Here is a 22,965-nt window from a genome sequence, read left to right as displayed (position 1 = left end):
ATAAACTCCTTGAGGGCAGCAACTGTGCCATATACGACTTTGGTATCTCCTACCTCCTGGGTTCATGGTCCACTTTCTCCCAAGTAGTAGTTCTAATAAGTAACTGGAATTGTTAAACAATATACTCTTGTGCCCTTCTTTGACGCAGAAATGTCTTTTCATTATGTCTCTGCATGTCTCATGTCAGGTTCGTTGTAAATAATTGCTCCTAAGCTTGTTTTCGGTGTGCAGATCATTTTGCAGGCTCTTCAAATAACAGCTGAAAAGGTTTAATTCAAGTTGAAGAAGTTTGCTTTAATTACAAGCAATTAATTTAGGCTTCACTTACCTCAAGGAATATTTGATCATATAAATTTACAGATAATCCTGGGAGTGTCAAATTATGCAACCAACAGAAGGTAGGCTCTTTGCAGTTTTTTGGGCGTTGATCTGCAATAGTCAGGCTTGGTTTTTTTTGTTGTTGTTGTTGTTCCCGTCAGGTTTTTGAATGAAATAGTAGAACTTCTGCCAACACAGTCTACTTCACCTGACTTTGCATAATTCCAAAAAACTGAAAACTAAAAACAGGCATTATTTTAGAGACTTAGATTGTTAATGCCCAAAAGAAAAACCATCTATCTCTTCTCTCTTAAATCGTAGAAGATATCACAACATTCCTGTTTTCAAGTACTTGAACTTTTTTGTGGACGATTAATTTTTGGATAATCCCTTTTAATGTAAAACGTAATACATATTCATTGTAGACTTTACATATACGTAAAGTAACGCGAAAGATCAAAATCATTCGTGACGGACGTTACAACTCCTATTTTGGTGAACAACTTTCCATTTCTTTTCCTAGACACATAGTTTCCGCAAGACGGGTCCATACTACACGAACGATTTTGTAACTTGGGTCGTCTTTATTTTCCTTTCTAAAATCCAAAGCTGGGTCCGCGACGCTCCTGGCGGGGGTGGGGGTGGAGACCTCTTGCGGGGCGGTGCTGACCACTCTCCCACCCAGCGGGGCCTCCCCGCTTGCGCGCGGCGACCCGGGCCGGGCCGGAGGGCAGCGCGTGGGAGCGCGCGGAGGGCGTTCAGGGTCACCGCGAGCACGAGCTCCCCGCGCGGCCCGCCCGCTTCGCCCCGGGCGAGTCCCGCTGGCCCGGCCCCGGGCGGGGGGGGCGGAGGGCGAGAGGGCGGCTCTCGCGGCGCAGGGCGCGGGGCTGGCGCCGCTCGCGGACGCGCGGGGCGATAAGGCGGGGCAGGGTTCCGCGGCCGCGCGGCTCGGGGGCGCAGCCCGGTAGCGGCGCCCCGGCCGGGTCGGCGGGCGTGTTGGCTCCAACTGTTCAAACTGTTTCAAAGCGGCCGAACCCGAGCGACCTTCGGCCAACAGCTCTTAATCTCGCGGCCCGGGAGCGTAGGTTTTATTTGCGGGGCGGGGGGGATCGGGGAGCTCCCGCCCCCCCCCCCCCGCCCGCGGCCGCCCAGGGGACCCCCGCCCGCGGCCAGCGAGCCTCTTGCGTCAGCCGGGCGGGGGCGGGGGATTTTCGGAAGCTCGGGCCGCGCCGCGGGCCGGGGAAGGAAGGGCCCGGGCTCTTGCCCCGCCCTCGGGGCGGGGGGCGGGGGCGGAGCGGGGCGGCAGCCGGGCTGGCCACTCGGGCCGCGTCGCGGAGCAGCGAGCGCCGGGGAGCCCGGAGCAGCGCCGCCGTCGGGGAGCGCCAGAGCACGGGGCCCCGCTCACCATGATGGACCTGGAGCTGCCGCCGCCCGGACTCCCGTCGCAGCAGGTGCTGCCCCGACCCGGGAGCCCAGGCGGTGCCCGACGGGGCACAGGGGCGCGGGGAGCCGGCGCCTCCCGTCCACGGCCCGAGGCTGAGCCGCTGCGCCTGCGCCGGCCCGGAGGGGGGGCGGCAACCCGAGGGGCCGCGAGCACCCCGGGGGCAGCGGGGGTGCGGCCCCGAGGGCGCGGGGGGGGCTAGAGGCCGCGTCCGCGCGCGTGGGGGAGGGGGCCTGTGCCGCCGCGCCGCCCGCCCGGCCGCTGCGCCCCGGGAGCCCCGGCCGCCCCCCGGGGCGGGAGCGGGCAGGGGCAGGGGCGGGGGCGGTCCGAGCCGGCGCGGCCCGGCCCTTCCGGGGCTGCGCTGCTCCTCCGCTCGGAGCCGGCGAAATGTGCCTAGTCACGGGGCCGCTCTCGGGGGAGGTGAGGCCCCCTCCGGCCCGGGCCCCGAGCCCCCGCCCGGCCGCCGCCGCCGCCGCCGCCGCCGCCGCCGTCCAGGGGCGCTGCTGTGCGGAGCCCGCAGTGGGAGGCGGGCGGGAGCGCGCGGCCCCCGCGCGGGGGAGGGAGCAGGGCGCTGGGCGCGCGGCGGTGCCCCGACGTGCGGCGGCCGGAGCGGGCGGCGCTCGCTCCCCCGCGGGCTGGGGCCCGGCCGCGCCCCGGCTTCTCGGCCCCGCGGGGCGTCCCGGGGGCGCGCGGCTGCTGCGTGGGCGCGGCCTGGGCGCCCGGGGCCGGTCGGCCGTCGCGGCGGCCCTCGGGGGGCCCTGTGCCGCTGCCCGGCCTGCGCCCCCGCCGCGCCGGGTCACGGGCCGGGCCGGGCCGCGCGGCTGCTGTTGCGCAACTGCTGTTTTCCCCTGGGCGCTTTGTCTTGGGCTCCAGCGTTCCAGAGCCGCGGCTCCGACATGTGTGAGGCCGCAGTTCTGCCCGGCGCTGCCAGGGGTAAGGCTTTGGAGCGCACGCGAGCGTTTCTGTGGATGTTCCGGCCGTCCTGGGACATTGGTCTCGTGGACGCCTTGTACAGTTTTTCGTCTCCGTTTGCTTGAGAACTTGCCCCGAGGTCCTAGCACGTTGCTTGCTTTTTTTTTTTCTTTTTTTCTTGGCTATAGGGCAGAGGGAGGGACGCTTGTGTTGCATAATGTTTTGCTAACGAGTTTTGTGAATTGTCATAAAAGTGAGAGCAAGTTTCTGTTCCTACTTTGTAGGGACTTTTCAAAGAACTGTTTCCTTACCTTTCTGGGTTTTTTGTTTGTTTTTGTTTTGTTTTGGTTTGGGTAATGGAGTTCTTAGGGAAAATTCGGTTTAAGGGAATGTGTACCGTAATAGGTACAGTTGGGAGCGCATGTGTATACTCTTGAATGTGAAGTTTCAGACTAATCTTGAAAATTTGATAAAGTAAGGCTTTAAGTTGTTGATGATTTTTTGATTGTGCTGGGTTTTTTAATTTTTGGGGTTTTGTTTGTTTGTTTGTTTGGGTTTTTTGGTCATTTAAATCTGTTTGCCTTGAACTTTGTCCCAGCAATGGTTAGGGTTGTATTCCCGCAGTTCACACTAGCATGAAGTGTAAATCGTGATTTCCAGTCCCGCTGCTAATCGGCATTAATCCGCACAGCCCTATAGCCCCGCATTTAGTGATCTTTACCACCGAAGGATATGAGAGGCTAATGGGACTTTTTGTTTTTCTACATTGTAGCCTAGAGCCCTCTATTATTTTCAAATAACCACAATAAAGAACTGCGTAATTTCACGTTCCGCATAATACACAAAAAGCTCTTGGAGCATGTGTACTGCTCTCTCTCTTAAATGTGAACTTCCAGCTTCATTTGATAAAGTAACTGCTTTCCCATTTTTTAATCACACCGTTTTCATATCTGAAGACCGGGAAAAAAAAAATGGAGTAAAATTTGGAATCCGTTTCATGTCCGTGAGCGGTGATGCATCTTAAATAATTATTGGGAGTCTGGAAAGATTTCAGCACAGTCAGAAACGGAATCTGTCCTTTGTCAAAGAAATTCCAGGTGTGAAGTGGTGCTAGGATACAGTTTTTCATCCTGTGTGCAGAGATGTTGATAAACAGGGTAGTAAGAAGAGCCTTAGAGCCTGTATTTCCGTTAGGTGGAAAGAACCGTCCATGACCCTTTCCGAGGGTGTCTTGGAGAGAGAAAGTACTTTTATGTATGAGGGATGAAGTTGATCTTGGACTAGACTGATTATTTTTAAAAGAAAAATAGGACAGGCCTCTTATCTGAATGAATGTTAAGCAAAGAACAATTTGACTTTTTAGATATCGACTTTTTAGACTTTTGAGAGATTATGAAAGCTGTGTGTCAAGAGAATAAATACACAATTCACATCAGTCTTCCTGCGTTGAAAATAACTTGGGCCATTTTGGAATCTTTCTTTTTTGGTAACTTGGGTTTTTATAAACAATGCCAGAAAAAAGAACTCCAGTCTTTTCTTTAAGATTACCAGGATGAGCTGAAGGCCAAATACACTATTTCTCTTAATATTTATCCAGGATGAAATATCCTTTAGAGCTACATGAGATAAAGTACCCCTCTGTGGACTGTAAGCACATTTTTCTGGGAATTGCCTACCTACTGGCTGAACGTAATGTAAAAGAAGGTTTGCACAAACAATACTTCTCTTTAGTTTTTTCTTGATCTGGGGTTAATTTTTCAGTGCAAACTCTTGGGTGCAGGAAGGATTTGGCACGAAGATGATCATAGACAAGTTCTTGGGCACTCCCTTGCATGCCAGGCACTGCAATAATTGCTACACATGCATAATTCCACACTAACCCCATGGGAAATGCTATTATCTTGTTTCCAGGGAGAGAAAAGAGGCACAAAGAGGCCAAGAGTCCAGCTTAAAGTGCCCCAATTCAGGCAGCCCCGGTGGCTCAGCGGTTTAGCGCCACCTTCAGCCCAGGGCATGATCCTGGAGTCCCTGGTTGGGGATCCAGCCCCATGTTGCTCCCTGTATGGGGCCTGCTTGCTTCTCCCTCTGCCTCTTTGTCTGTGTCTCTCATGAATAAATAAATAAAATCTTTTTAAAAATAAAAAAATAAAGTGCCCCAACTGCTTTTTCAATTAATTGATTTAAGTCATCTCTGCCCCCATTGTGGGGCTCAAACTCATGACCCCAAGATCAAGAGTCACACACTCCACTGACTGAGCCAGCCAGACACCTGAGGTGTTTGAGAGGTAGAGATGGGAACCAAACTTAGTCTGACTCCAATGGCTTTTAATAACCACGTCCAAACCAGGCCAGGACTGGGCAGCCCGGGTGGCTCAGTGGTTTAGCGCCGCCTTCGGCCTTGGGTGTGATCCTGGAGACCCAGGATTAAGTCCCACGTCGGGCTCCCTGCATGGAGCCTGCTTCTCCCTCTGCCTGTGTCTCTGCCTGCCCACCCCCCCCCCCCCATGTCTCTCATGAATAAATAAATAAAATCTTAAAAAAAAAAAAACCAACAAAAAACAGACCAGGACTACTTAAACTTTAACAGGTGGAAAAGCTCACACTTTAAAATGTGGATTGAGAAAAACTCCAGAAAGGAGAGGCAGAAATCTCCACACTTTTTCCATTTACAAGAAATTCAGTAACTATGTATATATTAGGGAAGGTGGACCTTTTATTTTATTTTATTTTATTTTTAGGTGGACCTTCTTAAATACAGTGAGAGTAAATACAACCTGTCAGTGGAATTACTGCATCGAGGTCTTTTAAGGAAGATACAGAGACCTCTGAGGGGTTTAATTTAGAGAAGCAGAACCATTTTTCTTTTTCTTTCTTTTTTTTTTTTTTAAGATTTTAAGTCATCTCCACACCCATCGTAGGGTCTAACTCACAACCCCGAGATCGAGAGTCGTATGCTCTACTAACTGAGCCAGCTAGGCGCCCCAGAACTATCTCTTAACATAATAGTACTTTAAAAAATTCCTGGGATTTCCACAGTGTTCCAGATTTAGGGCTTAGGCTGAGGTTAGGGTTGGGGTTAGGGCATCTCATTTTTCAGGGACCATTTTCCTTTTTCTTAACTAAATCTATTAGCGACTGGAATATTTGTCTGTCTTTATTTGCCCTGTTGGTACATTCTCCTGTTCCATTTGGGTTTTTTTTGTTTTGAAGTAGGAGTCAAAAATAAATTTGAAAGTGAAGATACATAGTATGTTGAAAAGTAGGATAGACTGCCAGGTTGAAGGTCAGTGGGTAGCATGGGGAAAACTTGAGTGGAAAATGGGTAGGAGAGACCTGTTGGCTCAAATTAAACACTAATCTCCTGTTTGGGCATTTCTGAATTGAAGCAAGCATAAGAGCTCAGGTCTATCTCGTTGAAGTTTATTTAGCGTTTCGAGTATAGTATGTTTCAAAATTCAATATACTGTTTCTTAGTCTTCATTGTTAAACAGGTCATTTTCAGAATTCTTATCTTATTTGTCTGGATTAAGGCTGCTGCCATCAAGGGGATGATCTGCCTCAAAGTTAGTCTGGGTAAGCCCAAGGCATTTAAGTGACTGGTCCAGCCACTTTGAAAGTTTGCTGAAATCAGTTGCACACCAAGGTACAGGAAGACAGGTTTACTAAATGCAGTATTTGGCCTGCCTCCTTTACCTTTGGCTGTATGTTTGTTTTAAATTTCCTGTAAGATGGACAAAAGAGTTTATGTATTGATAACATGATTTCTAGAAGTTACTAAAATTTCATTGCCATCTACTTTTAAATATGCTCCAACAAACATTTATTTAAAAGGCTCTAAGAGGGGAACCCTGGGTGGCGCAGCGGTTTGGCGCCTGCCTTTGGCCCAGGGCGCGATCCTGGAGACCCGGGATCGAATCCCACGTCGGGCTCCTGGTGCATGGAGCCTGCTTCTCCCTCTGCCTGTGTCTCTGCCTCTCTCTCTCTCTCTCTCTGTGACTATCATAAATAAATAAAAATTAAAAAAAATAAAAAATAAAAAAATAAAAAATAAAAAATAAAAGGCTCTAAGAGGGGATCCCTGGGTGGCTCAGCGGTTTAGCGCCTGCCTTTGGCCCAGGGCGCGATCCTGCATTCTCGGGATCGAGTCCCGTGGCGGGCTCCCTGGATGGAGCCTGCTTCTCCCTCTGCCTGTGTCTCTGCCTCTCTCTCTCTCTCTCTCTCTGTCTATCATGAATAAATAAATCTTTAAAAAAAAATTTCCTTTAAAAAAAATAAAAAATAAATAATAAAATAAAAGGCTCTAAGATACCGGCTGGGGCGGGGGCGGGGGGGGGGTTGCACCTCGGTGGTTCAGTGGTTGAGCATCTGCCTTTGGCTCAGGTCATGATCCCCGGGGGTCCTGGGACCCAGTCCTGCATTGAGCTCCTGGCAAAGAGCTTGCTTCTCCCTCTGCCTAGGTCTCTTTCTCTGTCTCTCATGAAGAAAAAAAAAAGATACAACCAAAGCTTTTTCAGTTGCTCAGTTGATAATGGTATGTTTTCTAGAAACAAAAGCAAAAATATGTTCAAGTTTATAATACATTGCCAAACAGTAATAAAAAAAAAAACTGGTTTTCGTACACTAATCTCCCCCACACACAGACCCTCCCCTAAAAAAAACCAAGACTGCTAAACAAAATTCTGTTCTGCCTAAAGTTGGGAGTTGTCTGTGTGTCAGGCTCTGCCACAGTAAACACTTTTCAGCTGTTGGTATTAAGAATTTTAGGAACAGGCGCCTGGCTGGCTCAGTCTGTAGAGCATACAACTCTGGATTACAGGGTCATGAGTGAACCCCACGTTGGATGTAGAGATTAAAAAAAAAATTTAGGAACTCTGAGAGAAGAGGCACTTCTAACCAATCATCTTAATTGCATGAGGCCTATAATACCTGCATATCATAGAGCCTCATATATGAGAATGTCTATGTGTGTAAGCATGTAAATTCACGTGGCCCAGGCTGTGGGGGTAAAGACAAATCCAGGGCATGAGAAGGATTTAAGGCACCAAGTCCATCTTTGAATGGCCCTGTTGATAACTGACTCTTGAGAGTCATTCTAATGCCATCAACAGCCTGTGTTCTGGAGATTAAAAAAAAAAAAAAAATTCCTTGGCAATGCTAAGTAGTCACTCCTTCCTCACAAGCTCTGAAATGGAGATTTTGGGGCCTGTAGTAACAGCATATGGCCAGATCTGAGCCCTCTGTTGCTTTTTTTTTTTTTTTTTTTTTTGATAGAAGAGTGTGTAAGAAAAAAACATCAGATCATTTTGGCTTTGAAGCCTCACTTCAAGTTTCTATTTACTGCATTAGCAATTCTATTGAATCATCTTTTAAAATCTGATACTTGTCTAGACTGTGTACCTTTTTTTTTTCTATCCTTTTTTTACAACTAGATCGTAAATTCGTTGAAAGCTGGGCATAGAATTTATATTTCTGTACTTTGTTTTAAAAGCTGTATGAAAAAAACAAAAAAAAAAAAAAAAAAAAAAAAAAAAAAAAAAAAAAAAAAAAAAAAAAAAAAATAAAAGCTGTATGAGATAGAATTCACATACCATACAGCCCACGCATTTAAAATAGATAGTTCAGGGGCGCCTGGGTGGCTCAGCGGTTGAGCGTCTGCCTTTGGCTCAGGTCATGATCCCAGGATCCTGGGATTGAGTCCCACATCGGGCTCTGCCCTCAGCAGGGAGCTTGCTTCTCCCTCTGCCTGTGTCTCTGCCCTGTTCTGTGTCTCTCATGAATAAATACAATCTTTAAAAAATTAAAATACTGCAGTGATTTTAGTGTATTTAGAATTATGTGCCCTCACCACAATCATTTTTAGAACATTTTCATTACTACTCCCTTAGTCCCTGGTAACCATTCATTCTCTATCTCTGTGGAGTTGTCTATTCTGGATATTTCAAATAAATGAAATAATACCCTGTGTGATTTTGTGTGATTGGCTTCTTTCATTTGATGTAGTGTTTATAAGGTTTGGTCATGGGGTAGCACATATCTGGTCTTCATTCTTTTCTCTGGATGAATCCTATTCCACTGTTTGGACATACCTCATTTAACTTATTTTCTCATCAGTTGATGGGCATTTGGGTTATTTCTACTTTACATATTACTTTTTGTTCCCTACAGCAGTGGTTCTTAAACTTTGTTATCCTGTAGAGTCACCATCAGTATTTAAAAACACAGGCCTGGGCAGCACCGCCTTCAGCCCGGGGCGTGATCCTGGAGACCTGGGTCTGGCGTCGGGCTCCCTGCATGGAGCCTGCTTCTCCCTCTGCCTGTGTCTCTGCCTCTCTCTCTCTCTCTCTCTCTCTCTGTGTGTGTGTGTGTGTGTCTCATGAATAAATAAATAAAATCTTTTTAAAAAAACAAATAAAAACACAGGCCTTTTCCTTAAGTCAAAGTCTGTCTGTGATGGTGAGATCCAGGCATCAATGGTTTTTTGTTTTGTTTTGTTTTTGTTTGTTTGTTTTTTAAGCTTCTGAAAAGGAGTTCTAACATGCAGTCAGGTTTATGAGCCACTGCCCTAGAGCACCTTGCTCAGTGCTTGGTACCTGTCGAAGGTATGGTATTAGGATATCTGTCTTAAATCATGACAAGAAGTGTTTTTGTACTTGATCACTGACCTTCACAGCCTCAGGTGATCACCTGAATCTGGGAACTGTTTTAAGCTCCTCAAGTTAATTTGTGTGATAATTATGTTATCAGAAAGTTCTCTCCAACTGGGTCCAGACTTTTCTGTGTTTGGTCAGGAATGTGACCTGTGAGAATATGCCGACTTGATTGTTTGAGACCAGCCTAGAAAAGGCACGAGGACAGAAAGCCTGGGCGAGGTGTTAGGGGCCTGGTGGCCAGAACAGCCTTTGCCTTCCCCTAGGAGTTCTGTGCTCTGCGGTCCTCGGCCTCATCATCCTCTCTGTTTACAGAGAACAAAACCCTGAAATCTACAGGGCAACTTCCAGCAAGTCAATTTTTGGACTCCCTGTAATCTGCCTGAAGTCTCCTTTATGTTCTGGCCGCGGTGGCTGCCCTTCGTACTTAACCTTGGGCGGCTTCCTGGTACACAGCTTTGGATGCTGGGGCTGATTTCCGAATGGATGCGAGCGTGCGTGGGTAGTACAGCAGCACCTCTCCGAGAGCGGGGTGCGATCAGGGCCTCCGCGGCTGGCTGAGCCCGCCTGGCGGACGGGCCGGGAACAGGCCCAGAAGGGAGCGCGCACCCCATTCCAGCCTTCGCCTCCCCCCGGTGTGGCCAGGCAGGTCCGCAGCCCGTCTCCAGCCGCTCCCCACCATCTCTCATTGGAAGGGTGCCACTAGTCGCCCCTTGGGAAGCTGCTGCTTTTCTCACTCTAGTCATCAGCAGTGCAAAGTTCTTTTAACCCAGCCTTCCTTTTGTTTTTAAGATTTAAAAAACTTTTTTTTTTTTTTAATTTAAGATTTTAACCACCTGTCTGAGAGAGAGAGAGCAAGCGAGCACAGCAGGGGGAGCAGCAGGCAGAGGGAGAGGGAGAAGCAGGCTCCCATGCGGGGCTCCGTCCCAGGGCCCCAGGATCATGACCTGAGCTGAAGGCGGACACTTAACCGACTGAGCCACCCAGACGCCCCTAAAAAGCAGCATCTTACTCTTTGATTTGTTCTTAAGAGTTTTGTGCTTAGTGATGGATGTAATACAGGTTTAAAGTACCTTAGAACAGAAAGAGTTCAGTGTTGACATCTAGGCAGCATGCAGTGCATACTTGCATTTCAAGGAATTACTTCTCCCCTTAAGTACCCTTTTCCCTTCTTTGCTGGAAAGTAGGCATCATTCAGGGTGGGTTAGTCCCCATCTCTGCCCGCACCCCGGGTCGGGGTTTAAGAGGCTGGGACAGTGTTGACTGCCTGTGTGGGTGGCCTGCTGATAAAGGATATGGAATTTTGCTTTACTCCGGACTTGGCAGCCTTTGTCTGCTCTGCTTCTGCAGAAAACTGCAATGCACATGCATGTAAAACCCAACTTATTCCCTGTAAGGGATTAGAATACGGGGCAAATAATAAACGTGTGTTGTTGCTTTCTGTGAACAGAATTGGAGCAGAAGTACGACACATGATGGGACGAACTACGGTACTGCTTCCTGAGGATTGATTTAAGAGCCTGGCCTTTTTGCTGCTTTGTTTTGTAGCATTGGATCTGGGGAGTCTTGCTGCTGTATCTAGAGAGTGTTGAAGAGCCCTGAATTTTTTGACGTACCAAAACAAAACAAAAACAAAATTTCATTACTGTGAAAATCTCGGTAATGAAAACCACCAGTGTTTTTTCATTGCAGTAGGAAAAATTCGCAGTTTTTGAAGTTGTTTTTTGATCTTGGTAATTCTCAGCGAAACGTGATTAAAGTATACATTGGGAAACCAGCCCCAAAGGACAGGAACAGGGCCGGTCCACGCCGTGCCAGCTGCAGGCCCGGCTCTGACGTTCTCCTGGTTCCCAGGCTGAGAGCAGGACTAAGAATGAGAACCGTTCTGTGAGTTCAGGCTTCTTTCTCCTCCCCCAGACACAGAGGCTCACCCTCTGCTGGAAAATCCTTTACCAGGCTGCATGTTTGGGAGAATCCTTAGGGCAGTGGAGTGAGAGTAAGCTTGGTGACTTTGAGGGGAAATTCCAGGGTCTCTTTGGGGCCTAGTGCGGAAGGGAGAGAGACAGAGAGAGGACAAAGGAAACTAACTTAAGGGATTTCTTTTAACAAACCTGGGAGGAACACAGACCTTTGGACTCTTCCCGAGGAAGCTTCAGAAGGACCTGGAACTTTTTTTTTTAAGATTCTATTTGTTTATTCGTGAGAGACACACACAGAGAGAGGCAGAGACACAGGCGGAGGGAGAAGCAGGCTCCAACCAGGGAGCCCGACGCGGGACTCGATCCTGGGACCCCAGGGTCACGACCTGAGCCAAAGGCAGACACTCAACTGCTGAGCCACCCGGGCTGCGCAGGACCTGGAACTTTTACCTGAAGATTTCCTAAATCTTTGCTACTTGGATTTGCTCTGCAGCATGCGGCTTGCCCTTAGATTCCCCCGTGTGGGAGTATTTACCTGTCCTGCTTACGCTCGTCGCCTTTAGTTCTTTTAACAATCCTGTTGATATAACAGTCCAGAGTTCAGTTCAGGAGACCAGAAAGCACAGGAGATATTTCAAGCAAGGAATTTAATGTAGGAAATTAATTCTCGGGGACGCCTGGGTGGCTCAGCGGTTAGCGCCGCCTTCGGCCCAGGGTGTGATCCTGGAGTCCAGGGATTGAGTCCCGAGTCGGGCTCCCTGCATGGAGCTTGCTTCTCCCTCTGCCTGTGGCTCTGCCTTCCGTGTGTGTCTCTCTCTGTCTCTCATGAATAGATGAAATATTAAAAAAAAAAATAAAAGAGGTTAAGTAACTTGTCCAGGATCACGTCCCTCACGATGGCAGAAGAGAGATTAGGATGCCCGGAGTCCCTGCTCTCCCTTCCCTGTCTTCCTCCTCCTTCCGTTTCTCCTCTCCTTGTCTGCTGACTGTGGGTGTTTTGTTAGGTGCTGAAGAGGGAGAGACCCCCTGACCCCCTTAGGAAGACGGGCTAAGGCAGCGTCCTCCTCCAGGAGCTCCCTGGGTGTTGGTCAGCGGGCGGCGTGCTGCTGGCTCCTGGGCCCGACTTGCGCTTGGAGTGGAGGCCGCCCCGCGTCACAGGATGCGCAGCACCACCCCGGTGACGGTGACAACTAGAGGGCCCATCCCTCTGCCAGCCCAGGGGAGGGAACCGTGGTGATGCGCTCACTTCTGGAGAAGCTAGGGAAGGTCTGGGAAACAAAACAAAAACCAGTTTTATTGTTAACTTGAAGTGGTATATGCGTTTATAGTTTTTAAGGGGTAATACGTTGTTTTTAGAGAGCACCCAGAGAATAATTTGAAGTATCGTTACTACGAAATAATTTTAATAATTAAGTAATTTTTCTGGGACCAGCGGTTGGGTCATGACTGATACTAAACACGGTATCTTTGTTATTTAAGTAATTAGAATTCTTTGATCCCGGACACCTTAGATACACAATTAAAAATCTGAATCCAGGGATCCCTGGGTGGCGCAACGGTTTGGCGCCTGCCTTTGGCCCAGGGCGCGATCCTGGAGACCCGGGATCGAATCCCACATCGGGCTCCCGGTGCATGGAGCCTGCTTCTTCCTCAGCCTGTGTCTCTGCCTCTCTCTCTCTCTCTCTCTCTGTGACTATCATAAATAAATTAAAAAAATAATAATAAAAAATAAAATAAAAAATAAAAAAAAATCTGAATCCTGGGCTTCAGTATCTACTTACTCATTCCACAAATATTTATTTGTTATTTACACACCCTAGGTGGTTTTAGTCTTCCAAGATAATGTAGCAGATGTGTTGTCTTCCTCGAAGGACTTTTGCTTTTCAAATGGCCCCTCCTCCTAACCAATCCCTCTGCTCTTTGTACACCTGGATTATACATGTTTTATGTCACTGGGCATAATTACTTTCCATCTCTGTCTCCTCTGCTTAAGGTATGGCTTCCCCTAGGGCAGGGACTGTGTTTTATTCATTTTTGCAACCCTGCTGTCTGGCATCATGCCTAGTGTTTATATAATAGTTGCTCAGTAAAGTGAGAGTATTACTGCCCTCCAGAAGCTTGGTGTTTATACACGCTCATCTGTGATGTGTGACAGCTCCGTGACAGGCCAGAGGAGAAAATGTCATTTCCAACTGGGATGCTGCACAGAGAGGACATCCTGGAGGAGGTAGCATTTTAACTAGGTTCTTTTTTTTTAAGTCAGTAAGATTTCTTTGGCTTAAGCTTCAGTTGGAAGCCCGAGGAAGGGTACTACAGGCCGGAGCTGGACTCCAGCAATGGATTGGGTCACTAGGGGCGAAAAGGTTAATTTGGGGCTAACTGTAGAGAGCCCTTCAGTGCCCACGTGTGGCGTTTCCAGTTTTATGTAAGGACCTCAGAATCACAGAAGGCTTTGGAAAGGGCAAGACACGGGAGCTGGGAGCTGGATGTGGGCAGGAAGTTACTGTGGCCCACGAAGCAGAAGCGGGCCGGGTTGGAGGCCGAGGAGGGGCTTGGGTGACTTGGCATCCACACACGAATGGAGGATCTGCATTTGTGACTCTCATCTCTAGCACCTTGTTAGCCAGTTAAGAAGAGTTTTTTAAGCCCCCTTTTCAAAGGCGGGGAGTAGATCTCCTCCTCCTGTGCGCCCGGTTGTGATACCACTTGTGCTCAAGCTCGCACACCCTGCAGTTCATTCGTGTTTTAACAGAAACCATCCATCCGCCAGTATATTCATTCCCCTGATGGAAGGGGAGGGAAAACGAGCCAGAAATCGCCGCTTTGCTTGAGGGATGGATTGTTCTCTCCTCCAAGGTGGCGCAGGGGGGCCTGTCTCTGTGTGCCCTCCTCTAAGACCCATTCACTCTGACTGCCTTTAGCCGCGGTGCATCTCACCCTTGGCTTCCAAGCCCAGGGAGGAGCCCTGGGAGAGAGGGCAAACAGTATCCTCTTCTTGTCCCCCCGCCCGCTTTGCTCGTACGCCCGCAGCTAACTGGGCATCTGGCGACCCTGGCGGTGGCAGCTGCAGTCTCCCGGGCTCTTCACCACCGAGCTCTTGCCCTGCGCCGTGAACGTAATCCCGGTTTTGTAGGCAGAGAACCGAGGCCCCGAGAGGGTGAGCTGGAGGCTGCTGCGGTGGGATATGCTTCGGCTTCCTCATCATCAGACTGTGGATGCCGCCTACCTTGGTGCTCTTACAATTAAGCCAGAGAAGCACTGGGCACAAGACCTGGCCCGTTGCACACGCCCAGCGTGGTGGCCGTGGTTACTGTGACCGTAATCCCCTTCTCTGTCGGGCATGCTTGACGTGTGGGAGCCGAGATTTCTTGGAAGAAGCCCCTCCTTGAATTCTGGCCGTGCAGGTGCATAAGCATTCGTGCTCTTTTTTGCTCTTTGCTGTGAATGTGCTCTCCCATGATCGCCCCTATGCACGTCCCTCACGTTGGGCACTAAAGTCTCCAGAGACAGAAAACCAGTCCATGTGCCCTGTGACGGCTGAGGGCCACCTGCGCCCCAGCCTCCCCTGCTGGATCCTGCAGCCTGTCTGCTGGATCCCCTGTACTGACGTGGATTGATAAGCCATCTCATGGAACGCCTTCCCAGGCAAACTCCTGCACCTGTGGCGGAATTTCTTACTCCGGTGTTCTGGGCCTAGAAAAGGAGCGGTGTCCGCCGGCAAGTTGAACGAACAGAAGGAGTTTGGGGAATGGAAGTGCATTAGCAGAAGGCCAAATCCAAACACGGACTGAGCTGACCCTGTGACCTTGTCCTCCTCCCAATCCTACCCCTCCTTATAGGCTTTCAGGACCGAAATGTTCCTTTTTGTAATAGCTACCCCTGAGTTAACTCTGGCCTTAAAAAAGAAAAAAAAAAGAGTAGTAGAGTGGTAAAAGGAAAGAAGACCTTCTAGAAGACCGTTGAGGGGAGGTGACACAGCTGAAAACTTACATTTGCTACCCTTTGATGTTGCCATGCAGATGTCTGTACGTAAATAAATTATGACCTCACCTTCTGTTTTTTATATAGTAGTTAGACCTAGCAGCCTAAGAATTAGATGCTTCTCGTGTTCATTTGACATCGCAACAGGAGTTGAATTTACCAACAGTTTTAATACCTCACCCCTGGTTGTCCTTTATATTTTTAGGGGGCATTACATACTTTTTTCCCCAATGGAAGACAACTCTGTGAGGCTGGTCTTAGTGTCTCGGTGGTTATTCCTGATGGGAGTGGCACAGTGAGGTTAGGTGGCAAGGCCCAAGCAGAGCCCTAACTGGCACCACACTGGGTAGTCTCCCTGAAGAGGCCTAGGTTGTTCAGCACAGTAAAGCCTGTGCTGTTGGAGTGCTTCTGGGACACACATGGAGTAGATCTCCTCATTTAGAACATGAGTGGAGTCTTTAGGCAAATTACTTAACCTCTTCATGCTTTGGTTTCCTTGCTCCAGACGGGCGATGATTACAATCCTACCTGCCTTGCAGATTGGTGTGAGTAAAGGAGATAATAAACACAAGTACTTGCAAAAATGTTGAGCACATAGAAAGTGCACAATAAATGGTAACCATCATTATTAGTATTACTTAGATTGTGTCATCTCTCTTTATCTGGATTCAGAATCTGTGGCACTGTGATCTTTCATACTCAAATCTAAATGTGAAAACTCACCAGGTGACTGTTGTCCTTACATATTCATTTAATAAGTTAATGTTAAGGAAAAGAAAAGATTTCTATACTGATCTTAAGAGCATGAAATATGATCTATACACTAATTACAGTTTTCCTGTAAGAGGTCCAAATTGCTGCCTGGCGGTTGGCAACAACAGTGGGTGTTGTGCATCTTTAGACGTATGCATCTGAAAGTAGCTGAAATATAATTTCCAAACTTAGCTTAATTCATATCCTTAGTTGGAACAGATAGTACTTCCCCATCACTTAAGCCCCTTACTTCCCCCCATTCTTCAGATGAGCTTTGCAATAGTCTGGTAATTACGTGGGGTGTGGACTACACCAGTGCAGAGTAAGGACCAACCTGATCCGCTCAGTCACTCGGAACCCCTTTAGGCATTCAGATTCACACTAGCACCTGCAGGTCACTGTAGTAGCTTTTTACAAATAATTGCTAGTGGTGTAAAGACTACCTAGTGAAATTTGGAAGGCTTCATGTTCCCTTTGTATGCTCAGGAAGGAATTTGCAAAGCACAAGAGTTTGGCCCAATAGAATTCCCCCCATAGGAGTGTAGAGGGCTAACGTTGTAAGCACCCTCCGAGATACACCATGGCTCACCAGCTTGTCACTTTTGAGCCCTCGAAATGGAGCTAGTGCTGCTGAGAAACTGCATTTTTTACTTTTAATGAATTTTTATTTAAATTTTAAAATAGGAAAAAAATTTTAAACAGAAACAGTGTTAAGATTTTTTTGTTAAATATAACTTTATTCTGGGAATACACTACATTTCATGTGATCATATCGGTGAGATTTGTAGTGTGTAGATTGAGTGGGTTCACTTCTGATACCTCATTGAGATTTTAAATTTTTGGTTACATATTAATGTTTTGATATGTTGGATTATATTGGTAAAATTAAATTCACATATCTTTTTTTTTTTGTCTTTTTAGTAAGGCTACTCAAAAATTTTAAATGTTCCATGTGGCTTACATTATATTTCTGTTGGACAGTACTGCTTTAGAGCATCTATTACAGGTACAAGCTAAAATTAGCTTGTCTTAAAATTCAAAATTAGATTTCAGACTTACATTTTGGGCATCATAGAATCAGAGGTATTCAGAGGAAGGGATCTTAGGAATTACCTAACTCAGCCTTGTCCTGTAGCAGAGGAAGAATGTGAGGCTAAAAGATACCGTAAAATGGTACAACTAGATGGGGACTGATAGCCTACCATGTTGGGTCTGAGATTTGCTTGGCCTTGGAAAGTCGGTGGGCGTCAGAGTTGCAAAGAACATAAACTTGCCCCCAGATCCAGACTGAAGAAAAGGCCTTTCAGGAGAAATTACTTTAGATGGTAAGGAAAAATAATGTTTTTTGCTTTGCCTACCAATGGACAGGATGGTCGATTCCGTGTCTGACGTGTGTTTTTGTTGGGCAGTATAACGATTCAATCATGGGGAATAATAGTAAGTCATAAGGTAAAAAATAATTTCCCCGCTTCATGTGAACATTTACTTTGGAAACTTCCACACATCTGGCTTTCATGCTTTGTCCTTCTCCCAAAACTGGAAGATTTTAAACCAGACCCACAGCTTTTGTCCTTGAGAACTAGAGTAAGGGCTTGACTTCATGTGTTTATTATTTAGGTCATTCGTTAAAAGCCTAGGCCTGTTTTATGGTATTGTTTTCTTATAAGGATAGCAAAAGTGATTTAAAGGAAGAAGCCACCAACAAACTACAAGGAACAGCCTTAGAGCAAACCCTCATTTTATTTGCATTTTGAGGAGTGGAAGTAGAAAGGGAGGTATTACGGTTTACCAAACAGGGATTTGATTTGTAAGCATGCCCATTAGATTAGAGGAGGCTGCTTCTGCCTAATATGCAGGTGACAAGTGTGCGACCTTTGACATTCAGCCTGTATCAGACTCAGTTTCTTCATCTCACTGATCTTCACCCAGAGTAACGTGAGGATTAAGTGACAATGCACAGAGGGGACCCCGGGTGGTTCAGTCAGCTAAGCATCTGATTCTTGATTTTGGCTCAGGTCATGATCTCAGGGTTGTGAGATCAAACCCGAGTCAGGCTCCTTGCTAGGCGTGGAGTCCTCTTAAGAACTCTCTCCTGCGGGCACCTGGGTGGGTCAGTGGTGCTAGCTCTCTCCCTCTACCCTCCACCCCCCAAAAAGAGAATGCTTGTCAGCGTGTTTTCTGATCTGTCTCCAAGGGCTTTCTTTCTCCAAGACAGTGTAGAACTGTCTCTTGGATTATACTCATTCTCAGGGAACCCTTGGATGATTCTGACAAGTTTGGGATGTGGGTACATGGGCTTGTCTCTGTGATTTGGGAACTTGGTGGAGTCCACGTTGATTCTGAGTTGCTTTTGTGGAGGTGATCTGCCTGAAGGGGCTTATTAGCTCTGTCGTATTGGGCAGGGGTCTTCAGGAAACTACATGGTATTTAGAGCTTCAGGGTGAGGGAAAGTTCTGCACAGAAAAATGCAGTGTTAGTCATTGGTGAAATAACAGGGTTTTTATAGGCCGTTAATTTGGACGCAAGGTTCAGTGCGACAACAGTTTTGTGAAGGTCTGTTTTTGGAGTCATTCCTAGGGATGCCTGGGTGGCTCAGGGCTTGAGCACCTGCCTTCCACCCAGGGCGTGATCCTGGAGCCCCAGGATCGAGTCCCGCATCAGGCTCCCCGCAAGGAGCCTGCTTCTCCCTCTCTGTGTCTCTCATAAATAAATAGGTAAAATCTTAAAAAAAAAAAAAAAAAAAAAAGTTGAAAGTCATTCGTAGTATTTCCTGAGTCCTAAGTAAGAGACATTCCAATAGAAAGTCTGCCTTAAAATTTAATTTGTGTTAGCTTGACTATATGACCCCTTCTTGGCTCTGCTTCATCAAATGAGACGGTTACTCATTTAGCATTTCTTGGCCTCAGGAACCTCCTCAATAGACCTGGGTTCGGACTGTGGTCCCCAAGATCACTGTCAGCTTTCCTTAGTCGGTTGTGTGCTCTAAATGTAATTTAATGATTGAGAAACATCTGTTCTGAGAGCCTCCTCCCTAGAAAGAATCCTTTTCCTGGTCTTTAAGAACTTGGTAGATGGGTCAGCCAGGCTGGCCTTGCTTTTTTCCTTTGACCTTTGCCTGGTCTCTGGGAAAAGCAGCAGTTTCTGCTCCTGCCCGACGTGCTCTGGTATTCCAGCTGCTGAGACCTCGCCCAGCCCCTCACCTGTGCGGGCCACACCCTTATTAGGTTTCTTGCTCCTACAAGTGTTCCCCTGGCTCCAAAGGCGCCGGCCAGGGTTAAGTGGGCTGGAGCAAGGCTGGACGTAGACGGGTGGTTAAAGCGCTGCTGCTTGCGAGCCAACCGACTGTGCCATGGGTATTCTCATCTCCAGCCTAATTTCATTGTTAAAAAGTGAGAGGGAGGGGCTGATTTTGAAATGATTCTGGAATTAATACAGGACATCTTGTTCAGTTAGTATGTACTTATCACGTGGGTACCACGTGCCACCGTGATGCTGGGTGTGCAGGACGGGAGTGGGAAATGGGCACCGCTACGCGTTGCTGGTGGGAGTATGAAAGGCGCCACCTCTGTGTGGAGCTGTGGGGCACCGTCTGTCTTAGTTACATATGCTTATGCGGTGACCCCTGGAACACCACAGGTTTGATCTTGTACCGTGTGGGTCCACTTACACACAGAGATTTTCAGCTACATGTATTTTCTCTTTCTTCTGATTTTTTTAATAGCTTCTTTTCTCTAGCTTACTTTATTGTAAGAATATAATATATAATGCTTAGAACATGCAAAATATGTGTTAATCTACGGTTTGTTACCAGTAAGGCCTTTGGTCAAAAGTTATACGTGGAAAAAAAAAAAGTTATACATGGATTTTTGACCATGTGAGGGGTTGGTGCCACTAACTCCTACATTGTTCATGGGTCAGCTGTGCTCTTTGACCCAGCAGTTCCCCTTACAATTCTTTATTCCACAGATGTCTTCACACCTTTTTAGGGAATGGTTTATGTCCAAGGATATTCATTATAGCAGTATTTATAATTTGTAATAACAAATAATTTGCAATAAAAATTATTTGTAATAGGAAAAGATCCAAAATAACTTAAAAACCCAATGAGAGACTAATTAAATAGTTATATTATTAAATAGTATATTATTCTGGTACATCTTTATGAGGAAAAACTGCTCAGCCATTAAAAATAATGGATCAGGACAACCCGGGTGGCTCAGTGTTTGGTTCCGCCTTCGGCCCAGGGCCTGATCCTGGAGACCTGGGATCAAGTCCCACGTCGGGCTCCCTGCATGGAGCCTGCTTCTCCCTCTGCCTGTGTCTCTGCCTCTCTTTCTCTGTGTATGTGTGTGTGTGTGTATGTGTGTTTCTCTCATGAATAAATAAATAAAAATCTTAAAAAAAAAAAAATAATGGGCCAGGTACTTGGCTGGCTCAGTCAGTGAAGTGTGTGACTCGATCTCAGGGTCGTAAGTTTGAGCTGCACGTTGGGTGTAGAGATTACTTAAAATCTTTAAAAAATAATCATAATAATGGAACAATTCTATGCCCTGATTGAGAACTGTCTCTAAAAATACATTAATAAGTGTGGAGCACAATGATTATATGCTATTTATGTGTTTTTAATAGAATGTCTTCCTAAGAAAACACAAAAAATTGGTGCCAGCAGTTGCCTTGGGGAAGGGTAACTGGGAGATTATGTTGCAGCTTTTAAATTTTGTACCACATATACACGTGTTATCTATCTAAAAGACATTGTCAAAAAAAAAAAAAAGACGTCATGCCATAAAGGAGTTTACAGTTTAGTCAGACCATTGTAAGAAAGCCCAGATAAGACATAACGGATAAATATTGTCTTTATGGGAAGGTAGATTTAAACCTGAACCTCTCCTTGTGCGCTGGTGGACCTGATACCCATGAGTCATCAGGACAGGCAGGTCTGAGTGTAAAGAGAGACAGCGTCCAAGTCTTCATGTCCTGCCTGGGGAGAGGGCACTGGGGCTACAGCAGTTTCCAGGCCTTGTCCCATTGTGGTGTGAATGCCAGGGAGCAGCACCACGGCTTGGGAAGAGCCTGGCAGGCCCCAAATCGGTTCTGGATTGGAGTCCTGGCTCTGCCACTTGCCAAACATGTGATCTGGGGTAGTGTTGCTTGGTGCCCAGAGCCTAAATGTGTTCATCCCTAAATGAAGATAAACCACCTCCCTTGGGCCACTGCAGTGAGGCTGGAATGAAATACTGTTGGCGAATACCCCTGTGAACCATGAAGTTCTTGGCAAGCGCCAGCTGTAACAGAAGCTGTTAGGTACCTGCAAGCTGGCAAGTTAGAGCAAGAGATGCCCATTTAAAAATTAAAATGGATCTAAAATGTATCAGTGTATCTTTTCCCCCTCTGCCAAATAACCTGGCAAGGGTTGTAGAGTAGAGAGGTAGGTGGTTTTGGAATCCTTGACCTTTGACCTTAGGACAAGTCATTTTATCCTCTGGCCTGTTTCCCTGTTTGAAAAATGAAAGGGGCTGTGTGGGCCCTGTGGGCCCTTCCGTGACAGTGTGGCATTAGCAGTAATACCCAGCTCAGCTGACATGAGTCATGCTGACCTAAAAGTCCAAATGTGGGAAGGAAGTCTCTGGGTCTGAGAATTTTCCTTGCGCTGGGGAATCAAGCCTCAGTGGGGAGAGGGGTAAACCATTACCGCCACCAAGAGGGGAGACCAAGAATGCATCAAGTATTTGGCCTTGTATTCATGGTTCTCTGTTCTCTCCACCTCCACGACCTCTTTTGCTTTCAAATGTTTCCTTGGATTAGACCTTTGAAACCAGGTTTAACCCTTGTTTATTGAGTGGGACACTCACAGTTGTGACTGCGGTACTTTTGTGAGTTGTGATCTCTATGAGGTCTTGAGGTCTTTCTGTGCAGCCTAATGATACTTGCCTTCCTGCTGCCTTGGCTCCTGTATGCTTCTCATTGTGTCCAAACTAAGGTCAGAGACTGTCTTCTGTCTTATTTAGCTTTGCATCTCCAGCACCTAGCAGACTTACTGGCACCTGAGAGGTGATCTGTACATATGTATTAGATGGGGAGATGGGGGGGACGCCTGGGTGGCCCAGCATCTGCTGGTGGTTGAGCATCTGCTTTCAGCTCAGGATGTGATCCTGGGTCTGGGAATCGAGTCCCACATGGGGAGCTCACTTCTCCCTCTATGTCTCTGCCTCTCTCTCTGTGTCTCATGAATAAATGAATAAATTCTTTAAAAAATAACAGATGGGGTGGATTGACTATCCATTTAGAGTAGTTATGTACACTAATCTTATTGATCTTGACCATCACCTTTATTTTAACTACCACCATTCCAGTAAAGTGACGTTTTAGCCATTAATGGCTCATTATTTCAAGAAGTATTTCATACTCAAAAAAGAGCATGCTAAAAAAAATTTTTTTAAACAGACTCCTTAGAATGTATTTTAACAGAACCTACAGTTAAAAAAAAAAAAAAACTAAGTGTTTTAGATTGTTTATATGTATTACCATCTAGAATATATATGTACCTAATGTTCAACACCTGCTCCCACCTGTGGCAGACCACCTGTGGCAGACAAGGTCTTTGACTAGCGACAGTCGGCCAGCGTACAGTACTTATTCAGCCTCCAAGCCTGGGTGCCCGCCCTGGTTCTTGCTTTTTTAAAGTTAATGGTAGGCAGTTAAATCTGAAAAGGAGCTTTAAGATTGAAAAAAATAATTTATTTTTACAAATGCAGAACCCAAAGAGGGTAAAGGATCCCACAGGGTGTTTAGAAGTAGCAGCGGTGGTGCCCCAGGAGGGGCAGCAGGGCTGTTGGGCCTCAGCTTGGATAGCAGAGCCACATGGTGAGTCCACGCCTGGTGAAACTTAGGTAAAGTAGGTTGAAGAGTTAGATCCAGTGTTCTTGAAGGTTCTTTGGCGGGGGGGGGCAGGTGTGGTAGGTGTGTTTTCCAGGAGAATCATTCCAGTTCCTTC

The 22,965-nt window shown here is 47.1% G+C and overlaps 1 protein-coding gene across 3 annotated transcripts in view; it reads left to right on the top strand.

The window, feature by feature from the left end:
- The window catches only part of NFE2L2 (nuclear factor, erythroid 2 like 2), a 143,876-nt gene that overhangs the window by 108,707 nt on the left and 12,204 nt on the right, over nt 1-22,965 (top strand). Inside the window, exon 1 of one of the 3 annotated variants that reach the window (XM_041722082.1) lies at nt 1,208-1,769. The exons of 1 other annotated variant lie outside the window; for it this stretch is intronic. In XM_041722082.1, the coding sequence (XP_041578016.1) occupies nt 1,725-1,769 (45 nt within the window). In that variant the 5' untranslated portion in view covers nt 1,208-1,724. Of the gene's footprint in view, nt 1-1,207; nt 1,770-2,545; nt 2,693-22,965 lie in introns of those variants that run through there. One more of the 3 variants, XM_041722083.1, reaches the window with a different exon arrangement.

The sequence above is a fragment of the Vulpes lagopus genome, chromosome 11 (assembly GCF_018345385.1).
Source record: "Vulpes lagopus strain Blue_001 chromosome 11, ASM1834538v1, whole genome shotgun sequence".
NCBI classification, from domain to species: domain Eukaryota; kingdom Metazoa; phylum Chordata; class Mammalia; order Carnivora; family Canidae; genus Vulpes; species Vulpes lagopus.
This window is presented reverse-complemented; position numbering and strand designations above follow the sequence as displayed.